Source organism: Pseudomyrmex gracilis, unplaced genomic scaffold (genome assembly GCF_002006095.1).
Source record: "Pseudomyrmex gracilis isolate BER0280 unplaced genomic scaffold, ASM200609v1 scaffold_70, whole genome shotgun sequence".
NCBI classification, from domain to species: Eukaryota; Metazoa; Arthropoda; class Insecta; order Hymenoptera; family Formicidae; genus Pseudomyrmex; species Pseudomyrmex gracilis.
In genome coordinates, this window is record NW_018020654.1 from 165,506 (window position 1) to 182,830 (window position 17,325).

Below are 17,325 nucleotides of genomic sequence, written 5' to 3' on the forward strand. Positions count from 1 at the left end.
TTCCATTTTATTACCAGACGTTAATTCCGGCTAAAGTGGAGAGTCGTGTCTGACTAAGTAAACGCGTTACTACTTGAGCTTTAAGGCGGCTGAGATCGCCTTAAAAAGCGCGCGATGCAAATGTTTCTTTGTAAATTCTTCTTTCTTACTCTCTCTCTCTCTCTCTTTCTCTCTCTCTCTTGTTCTCTCGTAAAAAAAAAAAAAAAAAAAAAAAACAGACATTCGCAGTTACTTTACTCAAAAAGCCTTGAAACTTCGATACGTTCAACTGTCGACTTTGCGCAACTTTTTTCTTTTCTACGAAGTCAAACGATTAACCTTCCGGTTTTCCGGCCAATTAATCGCTCGAAATGTTGCGAGCGACCAGCCGGAAAATCACCGACTTCCGATGGACTCTGCAAAACTTTATTGCCCTCCTTTCGCGGTGTGTAACGCGAAATACGAAGTCGTCCGGGATATTTATACGTCGGTTTATCAGGCGCAGGTACATACACACACGTGAGAAAACGTTGCGCGCAAACACACACATACACACACGTACACGTAAAACGAGCGCGCTTTTCGGATACAGCCGAAGAAATGAGAGCAAGTGAACGACGAGCGTGCCGGGAAAGCCGGCGCGCGAATAAGAGAACGAGGGGACGAGTCTGAAACTCGATAGCGCCGCCGGAAGAAGAAAGATAAAGAGAGTGAGAGTGAGAAAGAGAAACGGGAGAAAATATTTCAAGAAGATAAATCTTAGCCGATCCCGCGGGAAAAACACGCGCAACTAACTCAGGTGGATTAAGTTCCGCTACACCACCCGGGGATTTCGAGTAGGCAACAAATGGACATAATCAGGTTGCACCGTCGCGCGCGCGCGCGCGCGTTACGGCAGACAGTCGTCGTTGCGTTGTACGTCGCCGAGATTAGATGGCAGAGACTGTACGTATACGGAAGAGTGTCCTATCCTCCCGCGAGCTCTGCTCCGTGAATTCCACGCGAAGATCTTCGGCGCGTATCAAAGTTCGAGGAGCAACGAAAAGTTTTAGAAGCAAACGCGTCGTAATTGTGCTACGCTCTGCTACGCTGCGTACTTTTGGGAATATTTATGTGTGTGTGTGTGTGTGTGTGCGTTCGCGTGCTTCAAGTTACGCGCGCCGCGATATTAAATAAATTTAAACGCGGAGTTACGTGGCCAGACGAGAAAGCGTAATAACGCAACGCGCGCGTACATACGTTTTGTTTGTTTCGGAAAATTTATTTCTTTTTTTCTTCTTTCGACTTTAAATATTGTGTTAATGAAACAAAAAAACGCGCGCGTATTTTATTTTTCTCCGCGCGCCATTATTCTTTTCCACCCGACGGGTATCTTCGACAAGTTCACGCTCTTTTGTGTGCGCGCGCACGTATGAAAAGTTTTCTCCCACATCTTGTCGAGATAGGGAAAATTTCGCGAGAGGCAGGCTCGCGAACGATGTGGTGGGTATGTACGTGGCGTGCAGACATGCAAAACCGGCCGCGCGGAAATATCAGTTATTTCATCGTTTTTATTACACATAGTTTGTCCTTTCGTATATGATAAAATCGCGGTCAGATCCATCAAATCTCGTGACGTATCTCCCGCGAGCAGCCGGGCTGTGAGATCACGGTGGTGAGGTCATAGGGCGATCTATCAATTTACCCGTCGAGATCACGGTAGGTGTGTGTGTGTGTGTGTGCGTGGAAAAATTCCGAGGAAAAAGGGGGCCAGTTTCTTCCTCGTGTCTTATCCCGTGGGAGACGTTTTCTACCAGGCAGAAGAGAGAGCGGCGGGGGAAGATGGGTTATAATGTGCCACTTCAGGATGAAAGTCTCATTTGCGGGCGAAACTCCCTCCCGCTTTGACGGGTTTCTGAGTAGAATATCGTGTCTGACGTATGAATGACTAACGACTGTTTTGGCTCGCGCCGGAGTGCGATTTTACTTTGCCGCGCGCCATCTTCTTACCTCCGAGCGGGAGAATCTGTTTTCCTCGAGATTAAACCCCGTCGAAAAACTTTCTTCCGCGAGCGTAATACAGTTACGGTCTTGTTTGGCAAACAATTTTCCTTCCGAGCGTAAATGTTGATATTTAAAGAAAAAGTTCTCTTTTATCTAAAAAATAGAGAAAAAGAAAAAGAGAGAGAGAGAGAGAGAGAATTTATTTACTCGAAATTGACACTATACATGTATAATCTCGGAATGGGAAAGCAAGAAGCTTGTCCCGGAAGCGTATATCGCGCTAGGAAAATTGAATTAGCATAGGGATTGACGTTGTATCGCGGACTGATGCGACGCCAAATTGAATTTGAAATGAACGCGCGCAGGTAACTGCATTTCACGTACGTGTCCTCTGTCAGTAACGTATAAATGATTTGTAAAGCTTGAAGTTTAGAGAACTATGATGTCGTGTGTATTATAGATACGTCCAATTTCAACGAATGTCACGGAGTATATCGCGGAGAAACACAAAAATCACAAATCTCTCGCTAAACCGGAAAACCGAAAAAAAAAAACAACTCGATTTCCTATCTACAAGAACGAATTTTTCTTGTAAAATTTGGAATGTTATATTTAAATTCTTTATATATTCAAATTCATATTTTTGAAAATTTTTTTATACCTATATATTTCAAATAAATATATAATTTCAAATTTATTTATTAGGTTTCCATGTATTTATACAAATAGTATGTATACAAAAACCTAATAAATTGTATATTATATAATGTAATAAATTATATAATAAACAATTTATTTTGTATTTCGTTAAATTATCAGGTTTTTTTGTTTTTGAATGACTTAACGACGACGTCTTGGCATACGCATTTCCCGAAACGATCCGTCTTTAAGCCATCGACGATCCATTAACATTGCATGCTACGTAATTTGTATTCGACTAACTGGCGGATTAAACGACGCGACCGACCGTTCTTGAAAGCGGGATACTCGAGACGCGCGCAAAGGGAAGACACGCGAGGGTTCGATCAGGGTCAGGAGCTAAGGTAAACACATTAAGGATACAACATCCTGTAGGAAACACATCTTGCCAATAGTGGGGTGCTCTTTATATGTGTGTGTGTGTGTGCGTGTGTGTGTGGTATGGTCGGCTGCGACGGAAATTCGAACGTCTCGCGGCTCGCCGGAGACGGAAAAAGTCGCGCGGGCGGATCGATATCCTATGGAACTAATCTCCTGTGTGTTCGCGCGGGATCTTGTTTCCCCCAATCGTCGTTTCCACTCGTTTACCCCCTTCGTCAGTAACGAGCTAGCAATATCGTGTGGCGTCCGCGTTTCGAATACACTCGACTCGCTTATTCGTTTAATCTCGCCTTGCAGATTCGGTCTTCAACTAGACACGTTTCTTTGTCCCGGCGCAGATTTTATTACCGTATTCGCGTGTTCTTTTAGAGAGAATGTTGACGCAATTTTGCAATAAAAAAAAATATATATATTTTTACCTATCGAAAACTTTTTGTTTCTTCTTTTTCTTGTTTATATATTGTTATTATTACTTCCATATTATTGTTATTATTAACTTTATATATGTTCCACACATACGTGACACACGGACTGTAAATGTGCGAAGTAACGACCGAATCAATCGATAAACCGAGCGCATCGACCGAGCGCAATGCGACGGTTCTTGAACAGCAGTTTCCGCGATTCATTTTATCTGAGTCATTTATCGCGATTCCGCGTCGCGAACGTGTGTGTGCGTGTGTGTATGTGTGCCTCGGCGCGTCGGATGGAATTCCGGAGAAGTCATTTATTGTTCCTTGCGGCGCGTGTGTGGAGCGCGCGGCGTCACGTCGACTGGTCGAATTTGCAATAAAGAAGATAGATGCGATGGAAGGAATATCGCTAGAAGCTAATCTTTTACTCTCCCATTCTGCGCCCGGTCTTTCTTCTCTCATTCGTTATTCATTAGAGTCCACCTTGTTTCACCGGCAAAGCGATGCGGTACGACTCTTCGCGCAACGTTCCGAGAGAGTCGACACGATATACGAGGGGTTGAAAGTATAAGTAGTAGCGAGAGCAGAGCGAGCTGATGGTAGTGGTTGATACTTTCTTTCGTCGTGTCTCGTGTGACATAAGACCGTATAAGAATTATTTATTACACTTGTATGTGTGTGTGCTAAAAATATTGTAAAATTCGTATCAGCCAACCAGTAAGTACTTTTTCTTTGTACGTGTTCTTTCTTCTTTTCTTTTTTGCTTCTCTTCAAGAAAGAAAAATATGTGATTTAAAGCGCAGAAACCATTTTAATTTGGCGACAGTTGCCACCTCTGAAAGTGACCAATTTAAGTGTCTGCATGTACACTTCGTGTTGAAACGAGTGAAAGAGGATGCAGCAGAGAGAGAAGAAGCGAGAGAGGAGAGCAAGGGTCGTTTGAGCAAGCTGGCGTCACTTTTCGCAAATTATCTCGGCTCGAGGTTCAAGCTCTCAAATTCCCCTCCTTTTCTCTTTCTCTCTCTCTCTCTCTCTCTCTCTCTCTCTCTCTCTCTTTCTCCACACTCATATATGCCTCTTCGGGAAATTATCTGCACTCGTTTAACGGCCTCTTTCCTCGAACGGCTTTCCGTTTTCCCTTTATATATATAAAGCAAGTTCTCTTATCGTGTGTTTTCAACGTCTTGTCCGAGGTTTTCGTCGAATAGTTGGCGCAAAAGAGCCGAGGGCGAATGCCGCGAAAAATCAGCGGCGAAGAGCATCGGAGAGGAAGAAAAAAGAAAAACACAGTAGAGAGAGAGAGAAAGAGAGAAAGAAGAAGGAGAGAAGGGAGGAGGGAACGAAGAAAGACAAAGTAGAAGAAGTAAAAAAACGCGAACGAGTCTTTCGGGAACGGTTGTTCCTCGGAGTTGGCCGCGAAAGAGCGTCGCTTCGTTGTCTAGTTGAACGAGATGTTTGTCTTTAATTAAAATCAGTCGCAACTCGTTCGTTTCGCGAAAATTCGCTCCGTTTCTTCTCCGGGTTGCTCGTTCCCCGTGCTTGTGTTCCTTCCTCTCTCTCTCCCTCTCCCTCCCCATCGTTCGCTCTCGTTGGCTTTGTCGAGAGCAAAATTCTTAATATTCAATTATCTCTCCGCGTTTTATTTAGTCGCTCGCTCCCTCCGGGCACGATTGTCGACGAGTGGTAATCGTTCGAGCCAATAAATTTGTTGTTTCGGCGTAGATTGAAACAATTATTAAATATTGATCCGGCGTCACGAGAACAGAGTGAATATTACATGACCCGTTACTCAATTACAGAATTTCGTTAATTTTCGAAGCGCGCGGGACAGAAAGGGTGGGGGGGAGGGGAAGAGAGTGGCTAACGAATCTGTGCACGATTAATTTTAACGGTTTGCAAGATACATAAAGAGCATGTGTTCGCGAGTCGAGGTCCCGACTCTTCGCAGCTTCATCATCGATGAAGTACGAACTTTGACGTCACCGCTCGTCGCGACGTCAAATTTCACCTTGCGTTTTTTTTTTTTTTTTGTCTTCTCCCAAAAACTCGTTCGACAAATGCCAGAATAAATTCTAACGACGTGTATCGATAAAGAAACTGACGAACTCTGCTGTTCGCGATAACAACAAATTATACCGACTTTTGAAAAAAAAAATCTGAAATTGCTAAAAACCCTCACCCTTTTTCTCAGACAGACTCTGTGTGGGGAATTTCCCTCTTTACCGTGTCATTCCATTTACCATTTTAACGAGGATATACGATAAAACGTTCGTCCTTCCCGTTTCCACGGCTACGGTAAATAATTGAAGGTATGAACAAACGGAAGAAGACGTGAAAAAGTGCGCTCGCGGGAAAGACGAGCCCGGTACGGCAGCCGAGGGATGAATGCTAAAAAAGAAGGGGGAGGGAAGAGGAAAAGGAGGGTGAGAGGGTGCAGCGGCGCGTACACGCCCGCGATGCAAGCTTTCATTACATTGAGACTGCAGCTGTGCGGAAAAAGGCAATTTTATTCCCTTCACCTCTTTGTTGCGGAAGTATTTTAGCGTCAAACCAAGTGAGGGGCTATTCACACGAATTATCCGTTACACGGGTTTCTCCTGGAAAAAAAAAAAAAAAAAGCGCAATTCTGTGTAAACTGCGCGCAATTGCAGCGTGCCGGCGCGCTGCGAATATCGATTGTCATTGTTTGACGGTACGTGATGTATCCCTGATAACAGGTACGAGCCGGAATCAACACATCGCTCAATACAATCTGGGATTAATTGATCTATCCATAGGCAGATTGTGCCTATTAAAAAATAAAAAAAAAAAAAAAAACAAAAACAAAAACAAAACTTAAGTTCTACTCGCTACAGCAGAGAGACGCGTGTAACGCTATCGGATTTGCGATAGATAACAAAAAAAAAAACTGTCAAAGCGTGTCAAAATTGTTTTTCTATCTGTTTTTATTCTTTCTTTTTTGTCGAATTTGAAAAAGTTGAAGAAATTTGAACGACCGATTTGACGTGAGGACGTGCGTTTGAGAACAAAGTGACGCTGAAACGTCGCGACGTTTGAAACCAAATCGGAATGAAATGAATCGGAAGCGTCGCGAGATCTGTGAACGATTCATTCAAGAACGATCGTTGTAACAAGACAGTGGCCGGACAGTGGCCGAGAAGAAAGGTAGAGAAATAATGGCGCGCGCGTTTGTTCGAAATAAAGCGTACGAAGCGTAATTAGCGACAATTATATCGCGAGAAGGCGTAATGATGAGATCACAAAACGTGGCGACAGTTCAGTTAATGAACGTAACGGCCACGGCGATACGTCAATTTAATCGAACGCACGTTAAGTGTTACATTAAATTTTACGAACGTGGAGCATATTTAATGATAACACACAAACTCTCCACTTAATTAAGCCAAATTACGATAAAGCTATATGCCGAAATTACGCAACGTATACATATATATGTATGTATCTATATATTAATTAGTTCCCTGACGATATACCTTTTTAGAGAAAATATAAATTTATATTTATTGCAAAGAGAAGAGAGAACTCTTTTCTCTCTCTCTCTCTCTCTTTTACTTTTTATATAATCGAAAACTATTTCATTACCTTCCCATGTGATCCGCGCGAGATTTTTGAAATATTTTTCATTTTTTATCAGTCGGCGGCAATTATCTAATTACACGAGGCAAATTAAATTATCGCGCGCGTTCTCCCAAGTAGCGAACGAATTAATAAACTAGATTGCTGGTGCCATACTCGACGTTATATTGCGCGAAGGTAGTCAATCTCCCTGCCCCCAGCTAGCCATCGGGGGCGGTTTTATCAACGATCGTTAATCGCTCCCCCGGAGTGACGGCGCTTCCTTTCCCTCTTTCCCCCTTTCACGCCTTCTTCCGCAGTCTCCCTTTTAGAACCGGATAACCGTTTCTCGGAATGCACATTCATTGCGGATTTAGTAGGACTGAAATTTCATTACGTTCTATTTGATCACTTCACGACGCCCTCGCAAATCGCTCGGCGCCATTTTCAAGTTTGCCTAATCAAGACATGAAGACGTACGTGAAAACGCGGAGACGTTTCGCTTTCGTCCGCATATTTTCTCCAATTTGCGAGACTGTTTTACCCTCCCTCTCTTTCTCGCTCTCTAAGAAAAACATCGGAAATTATGAATGAAATCAGCTTTCGCGAGAGAGTCGAACTCGGACCGCAAACGTAAGCGAGCGCGCATTTTTTTTTTTTATTAGAAACGTGCATTTTTCTCGCGTAATGAGTAATAAAATCGCAGAATTTTGTGATTAAAGCGACTTTGCAATAAAGCGCTTCGCTTTCTAGTAAGTTGAATAAATCTCGCGTAAGACGTCCCGGTTTATCAAGTTTCTCGTTAAGAGAAATATCGATCAAAGAATCTATAAATAAAGAAGAAAAGATCGTAATAAACCGCGTACCGCGTCGAAGATTAGCTTGCAAGAAATAGCGATAAGAAAATGGTAGAAAAAGCAGTTTCTCGATCTCTCTCTCTCTCTCTCTCTCTCGCTCTCTCTCTCTTTCTCCCTGTTGCTCTTTCCCTTCTCGTGAAAAACAAAGGGACTAACCGACTCAGCTCAGGAAAAGAAGCGCCGAAAGAAAAAAGAACCGAAAGGCAGCGATGCATACGTATCCGGAGCTTCCGCGGTAGTGGTTTTGTTCATAGGGATTGGTCGCGATCGTTCTCTCCACCGCGGCGGCTTCTCAATTAACCGTCGCTGATTAAGAACTTCGTCTGACTGTTCGTGCACGAGCGATAATTAGGCGCGCACAGTTATTCGGAATTTTTAATTGGGAGAACATCCGACGGAAAAATTTTTGTTCTCCTGCCCCCCCTCCTCCCCACTCCCGCAAGGTTCCGAGCACAAGCTATATAGGAAAAAGAAAAGCAAAAGTCCCGTCCCTCCCCCGGAACTGCCGGAGAATGCTAATTAAATCGCCGAGCGAAACGCTTTCGCGCGCAATCGTATGAAAGTTTGCATCATCGCGTTGGCGATATTAATTTTGCGAGTCAATTTTACCGTTTAAAAGCGCAGGAACCGAGTCGCGATAAAATCGCGATAATCGAAAAAGTTTGTCCCGCTCGACATTCTCACGTGAAAAAAAGTTCGTTTAACTTCTATCGCGTCTGCGTGCGTACAAAAGGACATCTTTACGTTATTTGCGCGTATTATTTCGTCACTCCCTACGTATAATTACATAAGTGTCACATATGGGATTTTCAGTTTATTGCATAGTGACACTCAGAAAATCATGTTCTTTGTGGTCACCAAGTATTAAAAAAAAATATTCATAAGTAAGGTAAAAATTTAAAACCGAAAGATCTCTTAACTAGGGAAACTATATGAAGCTTCAAACTTTTAAACTGCTCTCCTCTAAAATTTGCGTTTTGGAGTTACGGGATTATACGTAGGGAGTGACGATTTGTACATCGTCGCTTCGCGTATTACGATTATAACTTGTTATCAGTCTGTGACTCGACCGTAACGATTGAATTACATAGACATTTTTTTCTAATTCATTTTCTTTATTCTATTTTCCACAATCGGTATTTCTTTGTTGAGAGAGAGAGAGAGAGAGAGAATGCACTTTAGACATTTAACCAAATTGATGTACTAAATGTGTATGTGTGTGTGTATATGTACGTGTTCACTAGGTAAACTTACATAAGACGAAGTTTCACCATTAATATATCTAACGCAAATATGTACCGTTACAATACTGCGCGCTAAGTTGTCCATTGTTCGCGTTACGAAGTTTCCATCGACATACCGGCCGGCGTGTTGAAAATCGATTTCAACGATGCATTGACCGGAGTCCTCAGGAAGCAAGCCCTTCTCACCTTGTTAACAACACACCAAACGCAGCCTCGAAGTTTGGAATTAAGTCAGGAATAAGTGTGTGTGGTAGTAGTTTCTAGCAAAATTATATTACACGCGAGAGTGTAATATTTCTTTCACTCTATTCAACGCTTCTTAATATGCGTCTTTTAATATTTGGAGAGTGTTCTGATTTCTTCTTTTGTTTTCTTTTTTCATACTAGCACAAGCGCGCGCTACGCGCACGCTATTGTTGTTTTTATTTTAACGTGCAGTGTCAGTGAACACAACCTGTAACCGCGATGACAGCTAGTATATACGTCTTATAAACCATATACTACACATTATAGAGAGATGTCAGAAATAATAATAACGCATGAAAATTAAAATAAAAAATAGTGAGAAAGAGGAGTAAAAAAACCACACGACTATAGTCACGTGATTGTATTTTAGTCACGTGTTATTAAAAACGTGACTAAAGTAAAGTCACGTGACAGGGAGGAGAGGAAAAACACCACAAAAGTAGAATCACGTGACAGACATAAAAAAAACTTTATTTTAGTTATGTTTTTAAAGACACGCGAAACGAAGTCGCGCTCGAACCACGCTAGGCAGTACCGTGCATCTTGATTCGTACGACATAAATCGAGAAACATCCAATCAGCGTCGAGATAAAAGCGGCAGCAAACAAGATCAATAAAATCGAATGTGATTATTTGCACACGCCTTTTTTCGTAGAATAAATTGGAAAACGAAACTTGCATGGAAGTGTGCCTTTTTTTTTACAGTGGCGTCAATCTGTCCACTTATCGTACCCACGCAACGACGAACGACGTCTCTTCCCTTATCTTCTCCATAAATCCGACGGATAACTCTCCCTTCAATACTCTAGTTCTGACAACACGCACGTGTCTAGAGTACCATATATATATATATGCATACGTATTGCTTATCAAAGCTATTTGTACTGAATTGCATATCGTATTTGCTTATCTCAGATTTAAATCGCGATATGTCTGTCGAATTTAAATACACACAGGATTGCAAGGTATAATAGTAATGTAATTTTTCTATTTCGTCACAAGAGACGTACACGTCTTATCAATATAATAACAAACTTTTGTTATCTCAGCAAATGGAATTATTGAAACTACAAAGAAAATAAAATTATTAAAATAGAGACAGAGAAATGTAACGTACGCTTGTACACATTTTTTTATAAAAAAAATTTTTCCACTTTTTGAATTTTATATATTAATTTAAATAAATACAAATCCGTCTCTTTCACACACGCATAAAGACTTAAATTTTTCCGCGCATAACTGGTATATGCACGAAGAGTTGATTATTTTTAACGTAAGCTTTGTACACATTTTTTTATAAAATAATTTTTCCACTTTTTGAAATTTATATATTAATTTAGATAAATACAAATCTGTCTCTTTCATACATACACATGCAGACTTAAATTTTTCCGCGCATAACTGGTATATGCGCGAAGAGTTGATTATTTTTTTTTTTATGATGTGTGTTTTAACTCCATCGATTTAACGCCGTGTTTTTCGCTCTTGATATCTCATGATGTCTGGCGACTAATTGTCAATTAGGATAATTGATCATGACGGAACGCACGCTCATTAGAGCGCGAACGCGTAGTAACAATACGACTCGAATCACGCGCTGAATATTCATTCGCCGGTGCAATCGATATTAATTCTTCTAGTATATACGCGTGCACTAGCTGCGGTTTTTACCGTAACGCGGCGTGCATTACGCGGTATGCGAAATAAACGAGTGACGTGTACATAAATATGCAATAAATTACTGAAAATGGATAAGTAGTTTTCGCGTGTAATGTGAAATTCAAATCGAGCACCCTCCCGGAGAGTTTTATTCGGATAATTCCACGCCAACACTAATCACATTTGTCGTTATTACCGTTTTATTTCATCCCGTATAATATGTTTCAACGTTGATACATCACGCAACTTCCTCCCTCTGTGTAATTTACACAACACAATAAAACAAATCTTTTTAGATGATACGTACGGAGAAAAGAGAGAGAGAGAGAGAGAGAGAGAGAGAGAGAGAGAAAGAGAGATTATTTGTAGGCGTGTTTTTGATATACGCGTTTAAATCATGCCCCAATAAAACCCACGGACATCGCAGCGGCATCGCGATATCGTTTGATTTACAAGTGGAACGAACGATACCGATATATCCCTCTCCGCTCTGCGGAGAGAGGGATAACGCGGAAAGAATAACGCACGTGGGGGAGCGCGACGACCGAAAGAAGAGAACAGAGATGATAAAAAAAAAAAAATGTTCGGAAATCACGTGCAATTTCTATTGGTCGGGAAACGGCTCCATCGCACCTGCACGAAGATAGCATACGGCGATAGGTTTTGACAGGTACCGCAATATGCGCGCACGGGACTCCCGACAATTTTCTGGGCGCATATTTTGATTTGTGTCTCGCCGCGGAAAAAGTTTTTCCGCGCGCGTGTTTTTCCCTCCCCCCTTCCCCAGCTTTCGCTCTCGGGGGGTTATCGTTCGCTTCTTGCCGATCTTGTTTCTGTCACTTTCAGAATCATCTTTCTCTCCCACTCTCTCGCACACTAACCAACGGCGCGTTATCGGCCGAATTTGCGTCTTAAAATTTTGCAGCAAATACAAACGTTTGTCTTGCCGTGAGAGAAAGAGAGAGAGGGAGAGAGACACGACGACGCGATACACCGAAAGTGAAATATTTATTTCGAGAAAAAAAAATACGATCCGTGTGGAAGGGACAGATATACAACGTGAAAAATACGGAGTATATGTACGTGTGTGTGTGTGTGTGTGTTGTATCTGTGTGTAATCTAGCGGCGCTTTGCTTTACAAATTTGTTCGTGTTGAAATGTTCGTGTACCCGCGTCATCCGATTAAGTGGAGGAATTAAATGACGCCAAATTTATGGAATGGGCGGCGCATGACAGCGATATACAGCGTCACGCTTTTTGTTACTAAAACATTATCGATTCCATCAATCGACGTTGTACACGTCCGATTTGCACGTATAACGATGTCAACGCTTAACGTCGCGCACCAACACGCGTGTATATGGAGCACAAAAAAAAAGCTTATTCTTTATTTTTCGCATTGCAGCCTCGTTTCAGCGCGTTCACCGTGTGTGTGTATCGAGGGCGCGCGATGGGGAAGTATTTAGATATTCTAACACGCGCCTATATATAAACAAACAATATGCTCGATAAAAATATATCAAGGGAAAATATATAAAACTTTGATATATAAACATGAGATATATATAATACGCGCGTACACACACACACACACACACACACACGCACATATACGCAATAAAAATTAAAATATTTAAATATATTCTAGGGAACGCACACGTGCAAATTTGTTGAAGAGATATATTCGATAGAAATAAAATTATAAAAAATATTCGACATTTTTTTTTTTTCTTTTTTTTAAACACGGCGCACATTTAAATAACAAATGCGACGTTGTGAAGTATATGAGATGTAAAAAAACACATTTTTTATTTGATGAGATGCGTTTTCACCGACTCGAAATAACATTTTATCGCTACGCGCGTGGTGGAGAGCTCGAATATACACATAACGAGTTTAATGTTTGCCAATTAATACGAACAGATTTGACCCTAGCAGGCACGTGTACAAATATATGTTTAACCGTATATACGCGCGCGCGCGTGGGGATATATATATATATATATACACATATTCGATGTATGGACGAAACGCATTAATGCGCAAGTGCCGGGATGAGTATACACGCGGGTTCTGCGCCTCCGCGTATACTATTTGCGCTGTCCCTACGAATATCCTATGAGACCACTTCGGTACGTGATGCGTGTAACAGTGCATTTGACACGTACTGTACGCCACGCGCGAAAACGATGAGTTCTCGAATCAATATAGAAGTCTTTTTTTTTTTTTTTTTTTTTTTAAGTACTTCGCGAACAAATAAACGGGCGCGGCGCGTTGATGCGCGCGTGACGACGAATAACAGAAATGTGAAAAGCGATGAAACAGAAACTGTAAAGAGAATTCTCACACGCGTATTCGTACTTAACATATTTTTGTATCAACAGTTTTTCGAAATCGAACGTCAAAATACAATGTAAGATGCAATAAGTTTCTCGTATCTCTTCTCTCTCTCTCTCTCTCTCTCTCTCGTTTTCTCCACGATCCCTCCAGGAGGAGGGATAAATATTCGTCTACGCGTATCTTCGCGCGCGTTTACGTAAATCACCACCACGGTGTCTGCCGGGACGCAAGCGAGATGTGCGTGCAAATATGTACAAAATCGTGAATATGGAGGCGCTGCATATCGCCAACATCAGCGTTAGCACGGTCATATCAATTTTCCCGCGTATATAAACCTGCTGATGTGCTCGTGGCGCTCGCCTATCGGATTGCAAATCAGCTACACTAACTACCTGCTTGCTCGATAACAAATTACCTGCTTCACGTGTTAATGTATAGCGTATTATTTACATTACACTATGTGTGTGTGTATAATGCGTACATATGACATGTAATATTTACATTTGTCGGTAATTAGACCGACAGCTTTGCGATACCAAAGGGTGAGGTATCGCAAGTGCGGGAAACCGGCATCCGACATTTCTCGAGGAACCTCAATCGTCAAAAAAAAAAAAAAAAAAGGCGATCGTGTATAATTGTTTCTTCGCATTTCTCGAGTCATCTTCGCAAACAGATCGGCGTCGGCGTTTTGTTAGATTACAAGATAATTTATATTTAACATCGCGAAGATGAAAACGCCTATCGATCGACGCCTCTTTTCATTAAGCACGCATTAATCAAACAAGATAAGAACTCACCCGGGTCATTTATCCTCATCTAGCGCGCTCGCGCAAGCGCTTATCCCCTCAACCCTTCCGTCACACAATCCCGAAAGGCGGAAACGCGACGGCGTAAACGCCGCTCAATTACAGGAAAGACGTATTAATTAATCTATTATCGCCCGGATCACACAAGAGGGGCTTTGCAATAATAACAAGCGCCAAGCTGAAGAGACCTATACACACACACACACACGGTCTGCGGCTCCTACGGCGGCGAAACGCACACGACCGCGGGCGGGCGAGCGTGCGGCTGCACATTTATTGCGGATTGCGCGCGTATGCGTGCGGAGAACCGTTCAGCCATAAACCATAGCGCCGGGGTTTACGTTATCGTCTGGTCGGATCTACCCGTAGGCAAACTGCGCCGCAATTTGGGCTAACGCTCCAACTTGCCGCACCAGTCAAGGTTAACGCGCGCTCTCTCGGAGATATACGCGAACACAGATTCCGCGCGCGTATCAATGCGCGGAGCGAGTGTGAAAAAAAAAAAAGATTGAAAGCGTTTCGTCAAAGGTTTAGGTCGCGCGACAAATTACGACAACACGCGGAGAAGAGATCGCTCTGTATAAAGAAGGAACTAACGCGACTGTGACTGGATGAAACGGAAGGTAGGAAATCACAGAAGGAAGGAATTGCTTCGGAGTGGAAGCAATTTATTCAACGGGCGGGAAAATCGGACGTTCTAATTCCTTCGAAAATGCCAAAGCCGCGTGAAACAATTTGACGTGCTCATTGATTGAGCTCGCGCGAATCACGTTATTGTCTGCTGGTCACTTCATACATCTCGTCAGCGATTAAGGCATTTCGTCCCGATGATCGGACATGTGCCACTTAGTCGGACATGTTTTTTTTTTTAATTATTTATACTCAGTATTTTCATAATGTAAAAAAAAATTGGGAATAATAATTTTTAATGATTAATATTTAAAAACACATCTTTAAAAAATACTTAAAATACTAAGATGTAATACTTATGTGTCTAATAATCATTTCTTCAATAAATATCCGACCATTAGTTAAGTTTTATATCAGAAATGAGAGTTGCGTATACGTATAAACAAATTTGATCATTTTCGAAAAACCATCGGAATAAATAAACTCGTAACTTGAAGTTAGATACAAAAAAAATTCATGCTTGTAAAAAGCGTAGTACTTCGCGTACACGTAATCTCGCGAACAATGCACGAGGTAATCTCTTTGCCCAGCAAAACTTTTTTTTTTTTTTTTTTTTTTTTTNTTTTTTTTTTTTTCCGGGGGGATAGTCGTGTATAATACATTTAATAACTGTGGTTTTGTCACTCATTCTCTCGCACTTTCGAGTCTCGAATTATACACGATTATTCAAATTCGCCAACTTATCTTATTCTCCTCTGCACGGCAGGAAAATTTTTTTTTTTTTTTTTTTTTAAATGAGTGTTCTTGCGGAATAATCGATTTTCTCGTGTCGTTTCCAGCGACGCGGCCAGCGGGAGCCTGGGGAATCGACAAGGGTCGTTTCATGAGTTAGTCGGACAGTCGGCAGCAATGAACACGTGTCGGTTGTTTGTCGGACCTTTCCGTGGTCCAGACAGAACAAACATACGGAGGCGATTGCGAACGAACATGTATCGTGTTCGAGAGCAAATTAAAAATCAATTCTAGAACGTGTAGCGCGAGCGGACGAGCGGGGACACACAAGTTTGTGTGTCGCAACGTTTCTGATTATTGCGCGCGGAAACGTTTTCCGCGCGCATTTATATGCGCAAGAGCAAACGTAACGTGCGAACGTCAAGTAATTTGGTTCTAAATCCGCGAGTTAGCTTGTTGATCATTCGACCAACTCGAAATTAACAAAGCTGTTTGAATTTTAACAACAGCGTCGATCAATTCTTTCGTGTGTGTAGGTTATATAAAAAAAAAATTATTATTTATTATATTAAAAAAAATATTAAATGCAAACAACTGCTGCATATGTGCTGCACATGTGTGCGCGAATTACGAAAGATTAGATCATCTCTTAGATAGAACTTCGCGTCGAGGAGTAAAACTCGGATGCTCTCTCCACGTCGGCGGAAGACCGTGAGAGACCAGTTGACTAGCGCGAAGCAATTTCGGTAGTAAATCCGGAAGAGACAACTCCATTCGTGGAATAAGGATATTACTTCAAAGCGCAAGCTCATCCCGCGCCTTTCATCACGCGACGAGAAATCCCCTGCCCAATCAGAGCAAACCCCGTGTAAACGTTCCGAACTCGAAGTAAATGCTGAATCCGCACGGAGGTGTCAGGTAATAGTCGAGTCGTATCTTCGTCCTCCCGCAAAGAGAGGATGTGTGCAAAGGTGTGGTAGTATTTTCTCTCTGTCTGCATCTTCGTCCGTCTCTCTTTCTCTTTCTCTCTTTTCATGTAATATCCTTCAAACCACCTTTCGCGCGCGCGAACATACACTCTCTTCTTCCTTCTCTCTCTCTCTCTCTCTCTTTCTCTATCTCTGTCTCAGCTTTTCTCTTTTTCTCCTTATTCCTTTTTCTTTTTTTTTTTCTTTTTTTGGTACTTGCAGAGAGAGGAGAGATGCCTTTCCAACGGAACGAAGTTTTCCGGGGGAAGTAAAGTCATTTCGCTCGTGCAATCTAAGTTAAGTGACTTTCGAGAGCCTCGGCGACGAAACTTGCCCCGCCGCTTGCTCCTCTCAGGAGCAACCCTTTCACTTTCCCGTCTCCTCGTCCTCCCGCGCGCGTCCTATCTCTCTCTCTCTCTCTCTTTCTCTCTCTTTCCACTTCCAACGGCGGGAATCCGAAATGTGACGAAGATTACCCTGTATCTGAAGATCCGCAACCGTTTGAGCACTTGAAAAATAGACCCGTTTAAAGTACGGAGGCGCACCGACTTTCCCGGTTAAGTTAGATGTACGTTGTCGACGTTATACATCCCGACACTAAATAGAACGATGTACTTTGTTCATTCGGCGCAACTAAGCGTATTTGATTACATGTCGTGCTCGTGTATCAATAAAAACTCATCACAACAACAGTTGCGTGAAACAAAAGAGAAATTGTGTAAAATCGAGAAAAAAATTTTGCGAAGACGACAATCTCTTTAAAAGAGCAATTTTTTCGTGTCTCTGAATGTTTTTTTTTTTTTTTTTTTTTT

At 42.0% G+C, this 17,325-nt stretch overlaps 1 protein-coding gene across 3 annotated transcripts in view; it reads right to left on the minus strand.

Annotated features, from left to right (window-relative positions):
* The window catches only part of LOC109854585 (tyrosine-protein kinase Drl-like), a 69,194-nt gene that overhangs the window by 47,969 nt on the left and 3,900 nt on the right, over positions 1-17,325 (minus strand). The window contains exon 1 of one of the 3 annotated variants that reach the window (XM_020427821.1): positions 14,175-14,231. The exons of the other annotated variants lie outside the window; for them this stretch is intronic. Coding sequence (XP_020283410.1) covers positions 14,175-14,193 — 19 coding nt within the window. The 5' untranslated portion in view covers positions 14,194-14,231. Of the gene's footprint in view, positions 1-14,174; positions 14,232-17,325 lie in introns of those variants that run through there. 3 annotated transcript variants of the gene reach the window in all.